Source organism: Psammomys obesus, unplaced genomic scaffold, assembly GCF_907164565.1.
Source record: "Psammomys obesus unplaced genomic scaffold, mPsaObe1.curated_primary_1811, whole genome shotgun sequence".
NCBI classification, from domain to species: domain Eukaryota; kingdom Metazoa; phylum Chordata; class Mammalia; order Rodentia; family Muridae; genus Psammomys; species Psammomys obesus.
This window is the reverse complement of record NW_026585587.1, coordinates 6651776-6672814: the sequence shown is the minus strand read 5'-3', so window position 1 is coordinate 6672814 and position 21039 is coordinate 6651776. Positions and strand designations below refer to the sequence as shown.

At 39.6% G+C, this 21039-nt stretch overlaps 1 protein-coding gene across 1 annotated transcript in view; it reads right to left on the bottom strand.

Moving 5' to 3' along the window:
- The window catches only part of Dnah14 (dynein axonemal heavy chain 14), a 248159-nt gene that overhangs the window by 174337 nt on the left and 52783 nt on the right, over window positions 1-21039 (bottom strand). Inside the window, 7 exon segments of the mRNA XM_055609680.1 lie at window positions 1365-1709; window positions 2427-2593; window positions 6078-6224; window positions 6833-7112; window positions 7447-7561; window positions 17455-17705; window positions 18422-18553. Coding sequence (XP_055465655.1) covers window positions 1365-1709; window positions 2427-2593; window positions 6078-6224; window positions 6833-7112; window positions 7447-7561; window positions 17455-17705; window positions 18422-18553 — 1437 coding nt within the window.

Genomic DNA, 21039 nt, shown 5'->3' with positions numbered 1-21039 from the left:
ATCTATCTATCTATCTATCTATCTATCTATCTATCTATCTATCTATCATGTTTACAATGTTCTGCCTGCATGTACACTGCAGGCCAGAAGAGGGCACCACATTCCATTATGGATGGTTGTGAGCCACCAAGTGGTTGCTGGGAATTGAACTCAGGACCTCTGGAAGGGCAGGCAGTGCTCTTAACCTCTGAGCCATCTCTCCAGCCCCTGATCATATGTAAATAAATCTAAACTAACATTTGCCTGCAGTGTCCTTCCAGTGCTTTCACACCCACAGTACTTCCTCCTTTGGCAATTAACATTTTTCTTGAGAATTATGCCTGGTCCACACAGTAGCTTTTAGCTACTTCTGATAAGATTTTACATTATATTAGCCTCTGTATGTTCAAGAATGATGCTATCTTCACACCATTATATTTCAGAGGCATAGTCAATGACTAGCATGTAACTTTAGGTTTAAGAAGTATTAGTAGTCTGGCAAATGAAGAGAAAATGGTAACTGTTAACATAAATTGTAATCCTTAAGTAAGGTGCTACTGAGGATGTTTGGTACAGACAATGACTAGCCTACCATGATCCATGTTTGTCCCAGAAACTTCAATTTAAGGTGCTCCCAAATGTTCATATAGTCACAGTTTTCCTCAGAAGCTTCAAATGCTTGTGGGCTTAGACATTTGCCCCATAAGAGAACTGCCCCTAAAGACAGCCAGACTACATACTACAAACCACGAGTATTCATTCCAAAATTTATTGCAGCTGCTCCACAGCATAGCGGGTCTTAGGGTCCTAACTGAGGGCACGATAAACAAATATCTAAAATAATGTCAGATAGTGATGGATGTCACAAAGACAAAACAGTAGATGGAAAGTGACACGGGACGCAGCCTTCAATGTGATCACACGACGTTCCCACAAAAGTGATATTTAACAAAAACTACAAGTGTTGGGGAGATGACTGAGCTGGGTACGGCACTTACCATGCAAGCAGGAGGACCAAAGTCTGGATCTCCATCAACTATGCAAGACCAGACACAGTAGCACACATGTGTGCTCCTAGGGTCAGAGCAAGTGCCTCGAGCCTGCATTATGCTAGACAAACAAGAGACTCGATCTCAAACAAGGGGGAAGGCGAGCCCTAACACCTCAAGTCGTCTTTTGACTTCCACACATACACGTTATAGCACACATATGTGTCACACGCACATACATGAATGCTCACACACAAAAAGATCGAAAACAAAAGCAAATGTAATCACAGCACTTTGAAACTTTCTGGGGATGATACTTATGTGTATGTTCTGACTGTATATCTTATAGTTACAATCTGATCTGAAATCTTATGAAAGGAAAAATTAAAGACTTACTTCAAATAGATGTGTGTTTTTTCCCTCGATTGAAGATCGTATCAGGTCGTAGCTCATTTGCATGACGTTATCAACATATGGTAAGCATGCTAATTGATAATCCAAACTTTTCACGCAAAAGATTCCCAGGCGCTTCTCAATAGCCATAGTCACTATCTGTTCCAGGTAGCTTCTGAACTTCTGTATTATACTTTTAAACTCAGCTGCTGTTAAGTTCCCCATAAATGGCAATCTCATAATCATGACTTTGGCTTTTTCTACCATGTGACAAAATTTTAGAAACTTGTGGCTGTAATCGCTAACCAGGCCCATTGAATTACCAATAACAGCCAGCAGACTCACAATCTGTGAATGAAAACATTACAATAGTCAGCACATTCAATCTGGGAGTGAAACATTATTCAAAAAATTTTTTCATAAGAGTGGAAATGTACAATTCAGCAAGATGATAGTTTCTGTTGAATGACAGTCTTTGTACAACTCATTCTGTTTAGAGCTGGAATTAAATGTTGAAATAAGTTGGAAACAAGACAAATAAATGTAGATAACACTTGACTTTATGCAAAGCTTGCTCAGATATTTCACTTTGTAATCAAGATGTTATTCTAAACTATGTTTTAAAGAAACCAACCATCTATTTCATGGCTTGGTGCCCTATTTTAAAGTATCTGCTCTTAATATAGGATCAGAGCAAACCAGTCCTACGTGTTTATAACATCATCTTAATTCTTAAGACACAGTTCATCTGGATAAGGCAGAATCCAGACACAAGCTGAGATAATTATATTCTACTTTGAAATTGGACAAAAAGGAAAGGCTGGTGAATGGCAAGCCAACATACTGGCAATCCAATGTTATAAAAGAATGACAGGGAGGAAAACTCATTTCTACAGTGTCTATGGTAAGTTGAGATCAGAGACCATGGGGAAGACAAATGTAGAAATAAACTAAGATGATTCTCCCATTGCCATCAAGTTTTCAATACATCAGGTTCATGTAATAATCGCAGTGGGGCTCTGCACCCTTACCAACCATTTCTAGGAATGCTACCTTGAGACTTACGTTGTTTTGGTAGTCATTATCTGTTTCAAAAAGGATATGGTAATCCGGCCATCGGGTGTGCTTCTTATATTTGATTACACTTTCTCTCTGAGTAGATAAATCCAGAACTGAAACCAAACTAATAAAGGTAAACAGGCGAGGATCTTGGTGAAGAGGAATAATTGTGGCTGGAACACAGGATTGAAAAGTTAGGATTTCCAGAAGTCTCTCGGAAGCAATGCTTTAAAATTAGTCACATTATCTGGGCCTGTTAAAAACTGATGCTGAATAGCAATAAGCAGACATCATTCAGTATTGGTGGAGGATTTATAGGCATATACGGAGCATAATGTTAAATGTTTACATTACATTTAACATTATAAACAGAAGGGACTGTCACAAATGAGTTGCTGTGGTAGGAGGATCCATGCTAGAAATAGAACCTGAGAATCCTGTCTCCATGTGGAGACTCCACAGTGACAAACACAAGCTTCTACTGGGAAGGAATTGACAGTTTAGATGTCTGTGGACCCCTCCCTTCACCCCCAACCAAGAAAAGAAACTCTGACATATACTTTATAGCTTACACAAGTCATCTCAAGATGAAGCCTACATCTAAAACAGAGTTGAACTCTGTATTTTTCCAGGAGAAAATAGTGTGACCCTAAATTAAGAAAATCCTAGATAAAAACAACAACAACAACAACAAAAAACCCCACAAAAACCCAAAAGCATAAGGCATGGTAGAAACCAACTGATGTGTTGGAGTTTATAAAATTAGGTGACTCAGCTCTAGTAAAGATAATGAGAAGCTAAGGCAAAAGACAGAAATGCTTACAACTGTTAGAGCAAATAACAAATTTGAGTAGAACACTCACAAGACTTCTCACACACAGCTGCAAGTAGAATCTCATCAAAGCTCTTTAAGCATTTGACAAAACAGACAGAGAACTCAAAGGAAACACAACCATTTATCAATTCCTAGTGAAACAGAAATTACCAAGATGCGGTATTACTGCCTCCTTATTGAAATGAATGAGGGAACTTTTTAAAGGCCGACAATACAACACTGGCAAAGGTTAGGAAAACTCAGAAAGCTTCATGCACAGCAAGTAAGTATATAAAGTATACTGCTATACTGAAAATATAATCTAAGAATTCAATACAATTAACCTATACTGTAGATGTGTAAGTCTGTATTTATGAACAATAATAATTTAAAAACAGAAAGGGGGACAACTGTTCCTTATAGAAGAATCCCTGGTGACAAATGTGTGAGGAATTAGAGGAACAGAAACTGCTGTTGTCACAGTTGACTGGGGCAGGATTTTCCACTGACAAATGCTAAAGCTAATGGACACGTCTTACAGCAGAAACATGATTATTTGTAATCTCTTCCAAGCTTCCCCAGGACTATCTCAGTCAAAAGCATCCGATTAGCACTACTAGTAACAAGATGTGCGACCTCAGGTGCTACTGAACCGAGACAGGGAGAGAAGGCTACAACATCTGTCCCTAAAATGTATCACCTCAGACACATCACAGGACAACAGCTAACAACCAGAACTGATGTACACTATATCGGGTAACTAGTACATTAAAAAAAAAAAAAACCTTAAAGTCACAAAACTCAAGAAAAATCTCCATATATTGGAAGATTCAAGGGTCGCTAACTGCAATGTGTGACTCTGGTTCCTGGAAGAGGAAATGGACATCAATGAGACAGCGCAGAGTCCACATTAATTCTTTCACTTCATTAGCACCATTACACTATTGCTTATGTAGTTTTCATGACCACAGCCTGGGAAGAAAGAGCATATAAAGGGCAAACAATAATGTTCTACTATGCTTATGACTTTCACGGAAGTCTCAAGTTATTTTTTAATGAAAAATTAAAAAAAAATCACATGACAAAAACATTTTATACTGAGGGAAAAAAGACATGGAAGTGATCAGATATTTTAACCTAAGAAAAAGAAATCTAAAAATGAAAGAAAGAAAGATAAAGAAAAATAAATAAAGAAAGAAAATCTAAGTGGCAAAGGAATCTATTTACACTGAGACTGATTGAGGAGCTACTTCTCTATAATTCATCTCCCCACACTAAATTCAAGAAGAATCAGGAGAGAGTCATGCAAGTCTGTTATTTCTATAGATAAGTAGTTAATTGCAGGTGATAAATTTCTGGGTGGAAACAAATGTGAAGTGCTCAAAGCTAGAGGGTAGTAAGGCAGGTCTACAGTCGGCCGAACTCAGCAAACTGTCACGTGACAACCGAGTTGCTAAGCGTCTCACCAGCTTAATTTTTTTCCTAAAACTTTTTATAAGAAATGTATAAATTCTTTGGCCAAGGTAGTCACTGTCATATATTCTCAGATTATATACATAGAGCTAAAAAAAATCATTTAAAATTTATTTAAGCTAAAAACAACATCTTTGTAATGCTATGGCATAAAATTAAAATGACTCAAGCCTGAGTTGCTTTCCCAATTCTTATGTTTTATGCTTCTCTCCCTCTCTCTCTCTCTCTCGTTGCAAAACACATGAGGATCTTTTTATTACAAATTATTACAAGCTGCAGCTTTGGCTCACACCCCGCACCACCAAAACCACCGAAGCGGTGAGAGCTGAGAGCCTCCTGCTCAGGTTATAGTTGGGTCATTTAAAGATTCTGGTCCCTCCCAGCATGCCCAAAGCAGGGGCTATTCCTGCCTAGAAAGCATCTATTGGTCGAAATGCAAAAGGGATGTTGCATTTTGAATTGACTGGCTATAGGAAGGTCCCCAAACCATTAATGATCTGGTGTCCCTCCCTAGGGGGATGGGCCAGCTGCCTAGCAACTTTATCTCTAGTGGGCAGGAAAAGAATACAATAAGACTAGTTCTTCCCCTCAGGGCATTACTGGACATGTCTCCACCCAACTAGCCTTATAGTTCAGGCCTGTTTATGCATTCTCTTTATATGTGTGAAACCTAATCTTGGTGTCAGCTTGAATACCCGTATATAATATTCCGTGTATTCTATACGGAATCCTGTGATTTTAGATTTCCTTGATTAGATCATTTGAGCTGGGAAGACTCACCCTAAATCTGGGTCACACCTCCTGCTGGCAGCCCACGTAAAAGAACATTAAAGGAGGAAGCTTTTGCTTTTTGCCCGCTTGCCCTCACTCTGGCTGGCAAGCTCACCTATCCTGTTGCGGAAACATTTCTTCACTGGTATCAGAACCTGCTTCCAACACAGCCTGAAAACCAGCAGCTTCCTCGGGCCTCCACAGGACTCCAGCAGCTGGCTGAGACTATTGAGACATCCAGTTTCTTGGACGAACAACTGCTGAATTCTAGGCCTTTCCATCTGAAGATAACCATCACTGGATTAATCAGACAACATATATGTATGTGTATATATACATATATGTGTACTTGTGTATATGTGTGTATGTGTATATGTATATAGAACTCATTCTATAAGTTCTCACCCTTTAGAAAACTCTAACACCATACATACACACAGACACACTCACCTTCAAATAATTCTAAATTAATATTGCTTGATCTTAATCACCGAAATTCAAGATCTCTTATTTATATCTGCCATATATATCCCTGACTAAGAGCATACATAAATTTTTAGAAGATTGCCAAAGAAGATATTAGCCTTCCAAATACTTACTTATGTATTTTTCTATAGTTGCTATCACATTTTGGAATTGTTCTGAAAAGTCCAGTCTGTTGGGTTGCAGAAAGAGGTTTGTTGGAAATTCAGAAAATCTGAGCAAAAACAATAAATAAGAGTATATTCAAGCGAATGCAGTGTCAAACAAAATACAGCTACTTAATGAGGAGCTGGCTCGTACTTACTTATCACCAGTGTGTTCATACACAGAATCAAGGTGGAGCCCTGAGTCTTCTACAATTCATTGAAAGAATGAGAGAGTAAAAGTTGATTAACATTTTGAAATGCTAGACAACTTAATATATATTAGTATTTTCTAAATATCCTGAGAGTCAATCATAGAGACTGGCTGAAACCAGCATTCCAACAGTGGACCCTAGACTCTGACGCTGAGAAAGAAGGTCTGGGTGGAGGAGCAGACTGTGCTCTTTTCCCTTTTGGTGAATCTGGGTGATCAATCGGGGCCTCACACCTGCCAGGCGAACCCCCTACCACCGAGTGGCACCCCCACTCAAGCGTCTGCACTTTTGGAACCATTCCAGGAGCTGCTCATCCTGACAAGGTAGAACCCAGGGGCTCCAAGGGAAACCGGTACCATCACTCACATGTGCCACCGACAGCACGTGGCTCGTGTTCTATTGTTGCTCACCTTACCGTGTAAGAACACGATACCATATAAACTAACAAGGTGTAAATGTCAAGGCTTCCCCCATCTAATTATTGCCAGCCGTGGGCACACTGCCTGTCGCCGCCCTCCCTACCTGATAGGATTTGCTTGAGGAGCATGCCAAACTGGCTGGGCTGACTGTATTTCATGAGCAGGCTGTCAGTAGAGGTTCTCTTTCTGTATTCTGACAGTTCCAGATCCTCATACACCACAGACTCATCGCGGTGCTGCTCCATGCTCTGACTGTTCTCTTCAATGTCCTCAGAAGAGGCACCGTCGCCGGGAACTCTCAAACAGAGGTTTACCTCAAATATTGGTGCGTATGTTTTCTTCAGAGTTTTCTTTACTTTACCTCTACCTAATATCTGACTTGGCAAATACGTCCACAAGACAAGAGCAAAACATTACAGACAGTTAGTGTGCGATAATAAAGTTTAAGCAGGATTATAAACTGTAACTATATCTACACGTCAAAAAGTAAATAAATAAAATGTGAAATTAATTATCAGTGGGAAATTTGGATAGGCACAATTACAGCTTTTTACAGTGGGAGAAGGTGTGTGTGTGTGCGCGTGGATGTTTGTATGTGAGTATGTGTGTATATAGCAAACAATCTAATTGAATTTTTAATTAGGAAACTTGCTATCCATCTTATATCAAAATTTGTGTTAATGTTAATGTTTTTAAGGCACATATTACCTTATTAATATCAGTGTCTAGTTTTTGTTCTGACTTTTGAATAGAAAGAGCAGTTAAGCTAGAATTAATGAGTTCTTCACTACTTGACATCATTCTAGATAGGATCTTCCTTGCTCTAGAATAAGAAATGGGAGAAAATTTTATTTTTGAAATCATATATTTTTCTATTTAATATGAAAAAATATAAAGAATTCATATAACTTAGCAATTAAGAGGAAAGAAAGGAAGAAAAGGAGAAATAGAAGGAAGGAAGGAAGAAGGAAGGAAGAAGGAAGGAAGGAAAGAAGGAAGAAAGGATGGAAAGAAAGAACAAACAAATGAATAAGTTAAAAATAGGGGCTGCCTTGTGAGGCCCGAGTGGAAGAGGATGCACTTAGCCCTGCTAGGACTTGAGGGACCTGGGTAGGTTGATACCTCTTAGGGCCTCCCCTTCTCTGAGAAAATGGAAAGGAGGGGTGGAGGGAGAGGGGTGTGAGGGTGGGACCAGGGAGGGGAGGGAAGGAGCTGGATCAGGCTGTAAAGAAATGAATAAATAAATGAAAAAAAAAAATAAAAAATGACCAGAACCCACATGAAAAGCCAGCATGACTGTAACACATCTCTATGCTCAGTGATGGCGAGAAAGGAGGGAGACTCAAACAAATCCCTGGGTGATTGAGATTCCAGGCCAATAAAAGAACTCGTGTCACATAAAAAAGTACAAGGCACCTGAGGACAAACATCCAAGGTTGCCCTCTGACCTCCACATATAGGTGCCCTGCACATGTACACCAGCACTCACACACCCCTCCACATCCACACCCAAACACACACACACAGACAAACAGGGAAAGGAGACAGCTTGACTAGACCTCTCTCCGGATTGGTACAAGTGGAAGATTATATATATATATAATAAAAGATGCTTAAAATCACAGATAATTAGGAAACCAAATCGAAATCACAAGAGATCACCTCGTACTTCCTGGACTGGACTCACGTTGATATTAGAACCCGGTACATCCCTGCTGCAGCCTAAATTGATAGATATGGCTGTGGGAACTACAGAAAAGTTCCTTAAAATGTTAAACGTGCAATTATATGATTCGGAAAATCTAAATATACACATCAAAGCCCGAAAGCAGATGTTCCAAACCAATGTGCACAGCTGCATTCTGACAGAGTCCACAGGGAGACCCCCAACAGGCCAGTGGAGAAATATAGTGTGCCACCAGCAGATAACAGCATTATTTAGCCGTGAAAGAGAATGAAATTCTGATATATGCTTCAACATGGAGGGACCTTAAAGATATTATAAGTTAAATATGTCAGTTAAAAAGAGCAGTATCTGTGATTCCAGATTTGCAGGGTACCTAGAATGAATAAATTCTTAGAAGGGGTGGGGGTAATGTGGAGTTTTCGATAATGGATGTGAAGCCTCAGTCTGGAGAAAGGTTCTGAAGGTGGACGGCAATGACTGCACAACGCTGTGAAAGTACGTAATGCCACGGACAGCACTCTTCAGATGACACCTTTCTTTCCCGTTACACATTTTCAACCTCATAATAATGCACCTTACTTCAGCAGGAAGAGAAACAGACTGGAGAACATCGAGGCACGGAGTCTGAGCTAGGGAAGCACAGGGTGTTACAGGGGAGATCCATCAGTGGGGGCTCTGTGTATCGCAGCCAGAGCTCCATTCATCCCCACGTGTGCTCGACGATAAACCACGCTCTGCTCATGGGGAAAAGGACTTGAGCTACTGCAGTCAGAAAGACTGGAAACTCTTAAACAGAAAAAAGTAATTCCAACACTTGGAAGTTGAGGAGTCTGATGGGAAATAAGAGACAAGTACTTCCTGAAATGTCTGATTCTATCTAAAGATCCTACACACACACACACACACACACACACACACACACACACACACACACCACAAACAAACAAAAACAAAAGAAAGAGATTCAAATACTGAGGATGGATGGGAGGAGGGCATGAGGAAGCAGACCCCAGACATTATTCAATATTGAAGGCCCGAGGGAATGCAGAAAATACACAGAGAGAGGCACTTTCAGGAAGCCTTGATGAATACAAAGATAAAGGTGGTGGTCCTGATGGTACATACCAACAACTTAGGGCATGGTGCAGGAGGACCACAAAAGTTTGAGACCAGGTTGGTTATACAGTGAGTTCAAATAAACCTTGTAGTACATAGTGGAAGCTTTTCTCAAAGTGAGAAAAAAATAAATAAAAATAAAAAGGAGTGACTACACAGAAAGAGATAATATTGAATACTAACAACTAATGGGATCCTCTGAGCAATAAATTCCTTTTCTCAGGAGTCTCCTCTTACAGGTCAAGAGAACCTATCACTTTTAAGTGGAAAAATGCAAAATGGTTCTGACTAAATCCCAAGCAAAGGTATTGGAAAAATAAAATATTTTAAGAGTCTCACATTTTATTATCTAGACTATATTAAGTGAAAATGTCCTCCATTGAGAAAATTTATAGCTTTAAGTGCCTACATTAAAAATAATCAGAAAGCACAAACAAATGACCTACTTAATGATTCAACTCAAAACTTTGGAAGAACACAAACAAATCAAACCCAAACCAACTAGATAGCAATAAATAATAAGAAGCAGAGCCAAATTTAATAAAAACAAAGAATCAACAAATTTAAGAGCTGATTCTTTGAGAAGATAAATGAGATTGATAGACTCTTAGCCTAACTAACCAAAACAAAGAGAGGACAGCCCAAATTAACAGAATGAGAAATAAGTATGGAAACATGACACAGACACAGAGAAAATTCAAAATATTTTAAGAGAAAAAAAATTAAAACTTATAAAAAGAAATGGACAAATTTCTGTTTAGCCAAACCATCAAAATTAGAGGAAGAAAAGATCAACAATCCAAAGAGACTTATAACAAACAAAGAGACTGAAGCAGAAAAGGGGCAAACTTCTGGCTTTTTGCTGTGTTTTTGCAGCTGTCGATCTATAATTTCCTTAATATGTAAACTTAGTGGTAATTAGCTAACTCATTTGATGGGTGATAAAGGTGGCAGTAGTAAGTCCATGCTGTTCTGTCACCAGCCCGCTACTGTCAGCTGCATGTAAAGGAGTGGGATGGCCTGTACACTAATCATGACTAAGGTAAAACTGGTTTGTGCTCAAGTGGCCATGTTTTCAAGGTATGAAACCCATTTCACATACAGTCAGTGAAAGAACTCTGCCATGGACCTTGACTTGAGGCCATATGTGGATCTTCATTGGCCAAGTGTACTAGCCATAAAGAATGATCTGCGTGTATATGTGTTGGTCCTTAAACTGAGGCCTTGCAAGATTAAGCCACCTGTGGTTTGTGGGTGCAGATGCCAAGTCAATGGAGGCAGCCATGTTATCCACAGGCTAAGAGTGTAGTGGGGGAGTGATGAAGTCCCTTGTGGTCCTACAGCACACCTTTAAAACTAGCCTCTTGGTTGGTCTGTGTCTGGTGATGACTTGTTTTACTGCCATTCTTTTTTTTTTTTTTTAATAGTTCCTAAAGCAAAACAAACAAATACAAATAGATGAACTATTTAAAAATTGCCTTGAGAAATTATGAAATTTGCAGGAAAATGGTAGGAACTGGAAAAGATCATCCTGAGTGAGGTATCCCAGAAGCAGAAAGACACAGGGTATATACTCACTCATAAGTGGATATTAGACATATAATATAGGATAAACATACTAAAATCTGTACACCTAAAGAAACTAATCAAGAAGGATGACTCTGGCTAAGATGTTCAATCCCCATTCAGAAAGGCAAAGAGGATGGACATCAGAAGAGGGAGAAAACAGGGAACAGGATAGGAGCCTGCCACAGAAGGCCTTTGAAAGGCTCTACCCTGCAGGGTATCAAAACATATGCGGAGATTCATAGCCAAACTTTGGACAGAGTGCAGGGAATCTTATGAAAGAGGGGGAAGACAGAAAGACCTGGAGGGAACAGGAACTCCACAAGGAGAGCAACAGAACCAAAAAATCTAGGCACAGGGATCTTTTCTGAGACTGATACTCCAACCAAGGACCATTCATGGAGATAACCTAGAACCCCTGCACAGATGTAACCCATGGCAGTTCAGTGTCTAAGTGGGTTCCATAGTAATGGGAACAGGGACTGTCTCTGACATGAACTGATTGGCCTGCTCTTTGATCACCTCCCCTGAGGGAGAAGCAGCCTTACCCGGACACAGAGGAAGACAATGCAGCCACTCCTGATGAGACCTGATAGACTAGGATCAGAAGGAAGGGGAGGAAGACCTCGCCTATCAGTGGACTGGAGGAGGGGAATGGGTGGAGAAGGGGAAGGGAAGGTGGGATTGGGAGGGGAGAAGGAAGGGAGCTACAGGGGGGATACAGAGTGAATAAATTGTAAATAATAAAAATTAAAATTAAAAAAAATGCCTTGAAATCTCAAAAGAGAATTCTCAAAAAAAAAAAAAAAAAAAAAAGAAAGAAAGAAAGAAAGAAAAATGGCTAAGAAATGTACCTGGCATTTACTACTTTCTGGGTTCTTCTTTCTTCCACCCTTCCCCACCTCCTTTCTTCTTCCCTTTAAACCCCTAACACTAGATATGAGAGGGAAAAAAAATGATGGTGAGTAAAGGAAAGAGGTCTCTGAATAAAGCCAGGGGTCAGAAAGGGGGTGACGTTATCATTAGACTACTTCCTGCTGATTTGGGGCATTGAGTTTCTTAGGGCAAATTTCTTCTTTGAGCATGACTACTTAAAAAGCTGTGACCAACAGCAAGCAAGGAACTCCCCTGCCCCTCCATGTCTCTCAGGGTTCTAGCATTTATAAACTCTTTGAAAAGTCCCCAGAATTCAAAATGACATACATTCACAGAAACCGTCTGGCTGGCAAAACCACACCTCTGCTAGAGCACGAGGCAAATCATAGCCAGCTGCTGTGCAGTGGCAGCACATCTCCACACCTGTCATTAAAACAAGAATATATTCTTATAATGTTTCTATTTTTTTAAAGAAACCAAAATTCCAAAATTATTACTACAAAGAAACATTTTATAAATGTTCATTGTTTCTAGCAATTAGGAAAACATAAATCAAAACAACTTTGAGATTTCATCTTACCCCAGTTAGAGTGGCAAAACTCAACAAAACAACTGGCAACAAATGCTAGAGAGGATGTGGGAGAGAGGGAACCCTCATTGACTCTCGGCAGGATTGCAAACTGGTCCAACCACTCTGGAAATCAGTGTGGAAAATTCTCAGAAACCTAAAAGTGAAGCTACCATATGATCCAGCTATACAATTCTTCAGCAAATGCCCAAAGGATTCAACATTCTACTCCACAGATACTTGCTCATCCATATTCATAGTTGTTCCATTGACAATAGCTAGGAAATGGAAACAACCTAAATAAATATACTTCAACAAATGGAATATGCAAATGTAATACATATGCCTATGGAATATTATTTAGCTGTAAAGAAAAATAAAATCATGAAATTTCATGGATGGAATAAATGATATAGTAAGTGAGTAACTTGGATCCAAATACAAACCAAATATTGCACGATCTCCTTCCTTTTTTGTTCCCAGCTCCAAGTGTTTAGATGTGTGTGTATAGCTAGAGCAACTGTGAAACCAGGAAAGCAAAGGGGGATCATGGTGTGGGAGAGGAGCAATGGAGAAGGCAATAACAAGGTAAAGGCGATTTGAAAAGTGAAATGGGGAAAATGTGGGAACTAATTAAAGAGGGGGGGGGAATAAAAACATAAGAATGAGGGTAAAATAACAATAGGGATGTCTGAAAAAAGTCATAAGGCATTATATTATTAATTATCTACCTAAAATAGTACCTATGTCTGTGTATACATATACATAGTTTAAATAAAAATTTCTATTCTTTTATGACAAGACTCCCTCTAAGATTCACAGAACATGTAACAAAAATCCCAACATTAGTCATAAGAAGTCCCCTTTTGGGTTGTTGGTTGGGGTTGTCTAAGAGACTCTTGAAACTATTAGACTGTGGTTTGCCCTTAGTTGACTCCCACAGGTAGAAGCTAAAGATAAATCCCTACTGCTGAAGACAGTGTGCATTTTGGACACAGGATGTAGTTATCACCCATCAAAGAAACTTGAAACAGACAGAGAAACAGACAAAGAAATTTAGAAACAGACAGAGACCATTACGGAAAACCATAACGAAGTAAAATTCAGAGAACAAGAAAATGTGTAGTGCCCAGACCAACTGATACATCTACAACACAATTCTGGCACCTAAGGCTCAGGGATCATTGTGGGCAAGAGAGTAGAAAAATCTTAAGAGCCAAAGGAACAGGCAATTTGCTGTCAGATTGTGTCTCCTCACAATCTATGAGAGAGATGGGCCATGCCTATGAAGTCTCATCTGGATGACTACCTAAACAAGACAGAGTGAGAACGTCAATGGACAATGTTAACATGGAAGGAGACAAGCTCTCAGGGCCTCAACCCTGGACAAAGAATCAAGGGCACTGGGGCACACTCAGATGAAGAAATGGCCTTTCCTTTGGTCTTCTCCCAATTGTTTGTGTGGTCAGCCCTGAGCTCATATACACACAGGCGACACTTCCTGAACTGAGGCTACATTTATGTGTTTAGCTACACATGAACACACCAGAAAAAAAAGTTAAAGAAGAAGCAGCCAGGAATCTGAGAGAAAGCAAGGGTGTGCATGAGAGAGCCTGAAGGGAGGAAAGAGAAGGGGGAAATGATATACTTACAAAATTTAAAAGGAAAAAAATGCAAAAACATTCCTGATGGAGTCAATGAAATTCCTATAAAAATTTCAGGGTTTTTTTTTTTTTTTTTTTTTTCAGAAACTGGCAAGTTCATATACATTGGTCAAAACAATGTTGAGAAAAGAAAAGAGCAAGGTTGGAAGAGTAATGATTTCCCAATACAAAGCAGACTCATCAGGACAGTACGATACTGACATAAAGATAGACATCCAGAGAAGTTGAGAAACAAATTCACATGCTTATGGTTAGCTAGACTGTCAACTGCCAAAAGAATCCAAGAAAGAAACAAATATTTTTCTTTTTAGCAATAATCTTGGGACAATTGGATGATCATATATTGATGATCTTATACCCCTGTCATACTACATATAAAGTTAATTTGCAATCTATGAAAAAATTTGGCTCAAAAGCTAAAGTTACAAATGGTTGACCTTCGATTAGGCAATGCTTTCTGATTTATACCTAAGGCACAATCAAAGGGGGAAATCCAAGTAGATTTCACACTAATTAATGTTCTTCCATCTTCCCCTCGTTTCCCTTCTTTCCTCCTACCTTGCCTCTTCTTTTTCTCTTTCTCCTGGGGTCTCACTCCCTGCAGGCTAGCCTGAAATTCACTCTGCAGCCTTGGCTGGCTTTGACAGCTATCCTCCTGTAATAGCCTTTGGAGTGCTGAGAGTTCAGGTATGTATCACCATATCCCAATTAAAATGGAAAACTCTTGTGCTCTAAAGAATACCATGAAGAGCCGGACACGGTGGTGAAAGCCTGTAATCCCAGCACTCAGGGAGGCAAAGGCAGGCGAATCTCTTTGGGTCTGAGGCCAGCCTGGTCTACAAAAGGAGTCCAGGACAGCCAAGGCTAAACAGAGAAATCCTGTCTCAAAAAAACAAAATAAAACAAAACAAAAATAAAAAGAATACCATGAAGAAAATGAAAAGATGATGCCTGGAATCCAAAATACGTATGTAGAACTCTTACAGCCCAGTAGTAGAAGGCAGATGACCTGCTTTTAAGAGGGCCTCTGAAAGCCTCTGCCCTGCAGACAATCAGAGCAGACGCTGAGACTTACGGCCAACTGTTAGGCAGAGTGCATGAAATCTTATATAAGAAGTGGGAAATAGTAAGAGCTGGAGAGGACGGGAACCACACAAAGAGAGCAACAGAACCAGAAAACTTGAACACAGGGAACTTCCCAGAGACTCATACTCCAACCAAGGACTATTCATGGAGATAACCTTGAACCTCTGCAGAGATGTAGCACATGATAGTTCAGTGTCCAAGTGGGTTACATAGTAATGGGAAGAGGGACTGCCTCTGATATAATCTGATTGGCCTGCTCTTTGATCACCTCCTCCTGAGGGGGGAGCAGCCTTACCAGGCCACAGAAGATGACAATACAGCCCCTCCTGAGGTGATCTGATAGACTAAGATCAGAAGGAAGGAGAAGAGGACCTCCCCTATCAGTAGACTTGGGGAGGGGCATGCATGAGGAAGGGGCAGAGAGGGTGGGATCGGGAGGGGAGGAGGGAGGGGCTTATGGGGGGATACAAAGTGAATAAAGTGTAATTAATAGTAAAAAAAAAAGTTAGAAACCAAAAAAAATAAAAACCAAAAAAAAAATAATAATAAAATAAAAAAATAAATAAAATAAAAAGTGAAAGGTAAATTTGAACATATCTCTCCCCAAGGGAAACAAATAGCCAACAAGCACATGAAACAATGTTCAACATCATTAGTGATTTCAGAAATAGAAATCGATATTGTTAAAACGCAGACAAATACAGATTCAATGATGGTAGGTACCATGTCCCCGGCACTTATTCTATGTTTATTCTCAATATGGTGATATAGGCACTGTTACTATCTCCACCTTATATGTACAGAAATTAAAGAATGTGTTTGAACCTTGTTAGGCCAACCCGCATGACTGAAGACAGACACATTAGACCCTATTAGTCTGATCCACAAAGGTAGACTCACCTGAGCTGGAGCCTACCCATCCCTCTCAGACCATGTGCTTTGAGCACAATACACTAAAATTATAACAACGAGAAACTCTGTAGGAATGTCTGTGGAAATAACAGGGTAAGGCATGGATGTAAGCAATAAAAAGGAGCTGGGCGTGGCGGCACACGCCTTTAATCCCAGCACTCAGGGAGGCAGAGGCAAGTGGTCACTGTGAGTTTGAGGTCAGCCTGATCTACAGAGCAAGTCCAGAATAGCCAAGGCTACACAGGGAAACCCTATCTTAAAAAACCTAAATGAGTAAATAAGATGATTTTTTTTCATTTTTATTCTTTTACAAGATGACTTAGCCTTAGCAATTTCTCTCTTTAATGAAAACTATGTTTACTATACCGACATAGGGTGGGGGCGGGGACAGGGGGCGGGGACAGAAGGAGATAGAGAAGAAAAGGGAGGGAAGAGAAGGAGGAGATGGAGTGAGAGAGAAATTCAGACAAGAATTATAACATTGTCCCTAAGCAGCTTTTTCTTAAGTCCTGCTGCTGACTAAAACCAGTTATTAGACTTTTGGATTTGATATTAAGCAAAGAAGCAAAACAGGCTCCTGTCATTCACTGTCTTCAAAATTTCATAAATTGATATTGTCAGTTTTCTAGTCAGGATCATGAAAACTTTGCTAGATTTTGATAGTTCAGGCATAATTTCATTTTATATTCCTTGTTTCACAACTTAATCATCAACAGAGCTTTGTTTTGAATAGCACATCAAAACACTTTCCAACTGCTTTTTTAGCTGGAGAAAACATTTAGTAGATACTTCTTGGAATTGCTTCAAATCCCAATAAAACTGTGGCCCTTCCAGAACTGGTCTTACATCTCTTAAAAGATACCATAAACCTGCACCGTCAGATTAACAAACAGAAATTTGAATTTCAGATCGGCACCAAATAAAATTTAATAGAGGTACGTGGGACATACTTATATGCAAAGATTGTTTTTTGTTTTATCTGCAATTCAAATCTCATTGAGCATTTTGCATTTTATACAGGAACACGATCTACTCAGGATTCAAAGAAAAAATAGGGACTTTTCTTCAATTCATGGACATTTTAAGTTATTACTGATAATAAGAATTGCAGAGTCTAAATTATCTGTTACAGGGAAGATTTTCAAAACCTAACTTTAATTCTTGGATGTTTTCTCCATAAATAGTAATATATCACAACATATAACTTCCCTTTATTAGTAAGAAAGGGACTAATTACTTACTTCATGAGACCCTCATTTAACTTTTCCTTTGAAAATGGCATCCCAGAAGAACCAATGAAGTATTCCAAAAGTTGGTTGACTGCAGAGTTCATGAGCTGGCGAATGAGCTCTTGAAACAGGTAGTCGATCAGCCGTAAAAACTTGAAATTGGTTTCTAATAAACACCGATACTGGGGCAGCTTGAAATGCATTGTGTCAACATCACATGGGTCTTCCTCAAAGTATTCTTTAACATCTTTTTTTTCTGCAACCTATAATTCATAAAGCAGTTGGGAAGCATGGCATTTCCCTATGTTAACACAGGTGGTCTGTGGTCTATAGTACTGTAATTAGCCTGGATAGTATAGAAAAACTAAATTTTATCATCAACTTGTATTTTACCTCCTATTTACACTGTTTTTAAACACCTGACAAGAAGGATCTTTATGTGTTCTGAAGCCAATGGAGTTCAGAATCTCAGAAGCAGACCAGCTTGGGAGTCAGACAGGAATGCAGGTGGAGTGGAACGGCTCCATGTGCTGACGCAGAGGGAGCGTTGGCCACACAGGGTAAGAATGCTCTGCAAACCCGGTTCACTGCATTAGTGAGTTCCCTTTAAGAAATCCTCCCTGAAGCTCCATTGCATCTACAAGTTTCTCCTGAGCTCTTTATCTTATGCACACTAAGAACTTTGTAACTAATCAGGTTCCCTTTATATGTCAGCTCAGGCTATTTAGGAAGCACTTTGAAGTTAGAGATATTTATAACCCATGCACTCGTAGGTATAATCTACAAATTTGTACATACACGTTTCTTTGCATGCTGCATCATGCCTAGAAAAATTTACAGTAAATAGAATACCAGTTGGTTGGTTAATTAACCACTTTTGACTTGCTACTGTCCATTTACAGTATTTTTTTTTTCAGGAATACAATTTGGAATAATCTCTCAGTACATTCCAACAAGACAGGCAAACTTTCAGAGTTACCTTCAAGAGTGTACTCTTTATCTTTGCAATTGCTTTGCTCTTGATCTCCTCAAGTTGTGCCACTGCGTGGGCGGCTTGCTGTAACTGCTCTTCACAAAATGCTTCCAGAGTGTATGTTCGGCAAGTGTCCAGCTAATTAAATGGCAGTAAATGTTGCTTGTTTGAAAATGGAGTAACACACACACACAAAGTTAGAATTAAATAACTGCAATACATTGTTGGGAATCTCACAGGGAGAAATTTCCAGCAACTACATGGTTAATTTTGTTGGTAAACACGGAAGTATGCTGTCAGTCGTCCTTCTTTCGATATTTTTTTCTATGGTGTGTTAATTCTCTTGCCACATGTTTCATCAATAAATATGCCGGCCTCTTTATCCCTAGGTGCCATAAACGTCTCACATAAGGAGGACTGTGATCAGCTTTACTGTTTTGGACTGACTCATTTTCTCTTTCTCTTTGTCCCTTGTCTGATTATCAGAATCTAAATTTTCAAATAAAATGCCTCAAAAATCTCCCTTTATTTCTTGTTTCACAAACCAGGAATGTCCTCAAACTAATACAGTCGGAGACTCTCAGTCATCACGACAGTCATAACTTTGCCGGCCCCCAAGTCACCGGAGACACTAGCTGACAATGCTGCCCATCTGCCCTCCTGCTGCGCTCTACCCGACTTCTCTACCCATCATCCAAAGTGCCTTTCGAGAAACCCAGACTCCATCTTCAACATGAGACAATCTGAAGTCTCTGCCTTATTCTGTGAACACAGACAAACCATGATCTCTTTCAGTTATGTCATTTGACAGTGGAGTGTTGGAAGGTTCTTGGTGCTCCGAGAAAGCTCATGTAGAGCCAGGAGTCTCCAGGGAGCCCTAACATCTTTTCTCTGCCCTTGTTAGCATTGCAACCCGCTGGTGTCTCAGGGAGATTTCCCAGACAGCTGAGCTTTCCTAGTCATTATTTTTTTTCTCTTTTCCTTTTCTTTTCTTCCCTTCCCCTTCTCCCCTCTCCTCCCATTCCCTTTCTGCTCTTCCTCCTTTTCTTTCCGGTCCCTTCCCTTCCCTTCTCTCTCCTTCTTCCTCCTCTTTCACCCCTTCCTCCTCCTCCTTCTTCTGTGTTTTGTTTCTTTTCTGAAACAGGTCTCACTGCATGGCTTTGCCTGGCCTTGAACTCACAGAGGCCTGTCTGCCTCTGCCTCCCAAGTGCTGGTATTAAAGGTGTACGCCACTGCACCTGCCCCCATTCATCATTTTAAAATTTTGTCATTTAGCTTATTCATGAGCTAACTTAAAACGGACATTTCTTTCTATGCAAAAACCACACAGAGAGGTTTCTCCTTAGACTGTCTCCTAGTTATATTTAATTCGATACTTTTGAAATAAGAACTCAGCCAGGCATGGTGGCACAGATTCTTAATCTTAGCATTGGAAAAGCTATGGCAGGAGGATTATAAACTAGAGGCCAGTCTGGGACCCACAGCAAGTTCTAAGTCGACTGATGTACACAGAGAGAGCCTAACTCATAAAACTAAGAGAGAAAAAAAGACAGAAATGATAATATTAACATTCTCAATGTAGATATATAAAATATAGCTGGGTAGTGGTGGAGGCAGAGGCAGGCAGATCTCCGAATTCAAGGCCAGCCTGGTCTTCAGAATTCCAGGATAGCCAGGGCTACACTGAGAAACCATGTCTTGAAAAAAACATAACCATAACCAAAACCAAAACCCCAAAAGACAAAATATGTAGTGATTATCAATATGTGTAGTGATTAATTCATCTTCTTGAATTCTTTCATTTGCTCTGAGTATCAAATGATTACTACATAACATAGATTGTAAACTTACGTTGATTTAAGTATTATGTTGGGTATTGATCTTATGACATATATATATTCAACATAAAAACATTTTTGAGATTATCAAATTCAAAACTTGTCCAATCCCTTTACCATTTCTCTTTCCAAATATAGAGGACTATTTTACCTTCTAGTATCTCCCTACATACTGGGATAGTCAAAATCTGATAGAATCCTGTTTAACTCTATACAAAGCACGTAAGACTTACAGTTCTACGTGTTTAATCTTTTTTTTTTTTTTTTACACTTACTATAATCTAATTAAATCGGGCCACTAGTAAGCTCATCTTTCCTAAATCCTGAAACAGGAAAGTTCACTCGTCAAACCAAGACTGCTACATTCCATCTTGTGGTGAATTCTTGATATGGAATACCCAGGTGTAAGAAGCCACTAACTTCTCTGTGTTTAAAATTATTAATTACAAATCATTTTACACTTTAGAGTGACATTTGGCAATAAAGGACTTGAGTCACTTTTGTTAAAATGTTGGTCAGACTAACCTGAGACCCACCCCATGGCAGAGAGCCAATCCCTGACACTATTAACAATACTCTGCTGTGCTTGCAGACAGGAGCCTAGCATAACTGTCCTCTGAGAGGCTCCACCTAGCAGCGGATTAAAACAGATGCTAAGACTTGCAACCAGACATTAGGTGGAGTTTGGGGAGTCTTGTGGAAAAGTGGAAAGAGGGGAGGATAAAAGGATCCAGAGGGTATAGGAGCGCTACAAGAAGACCAACAGAGTCAACTAACCTAGGCCCA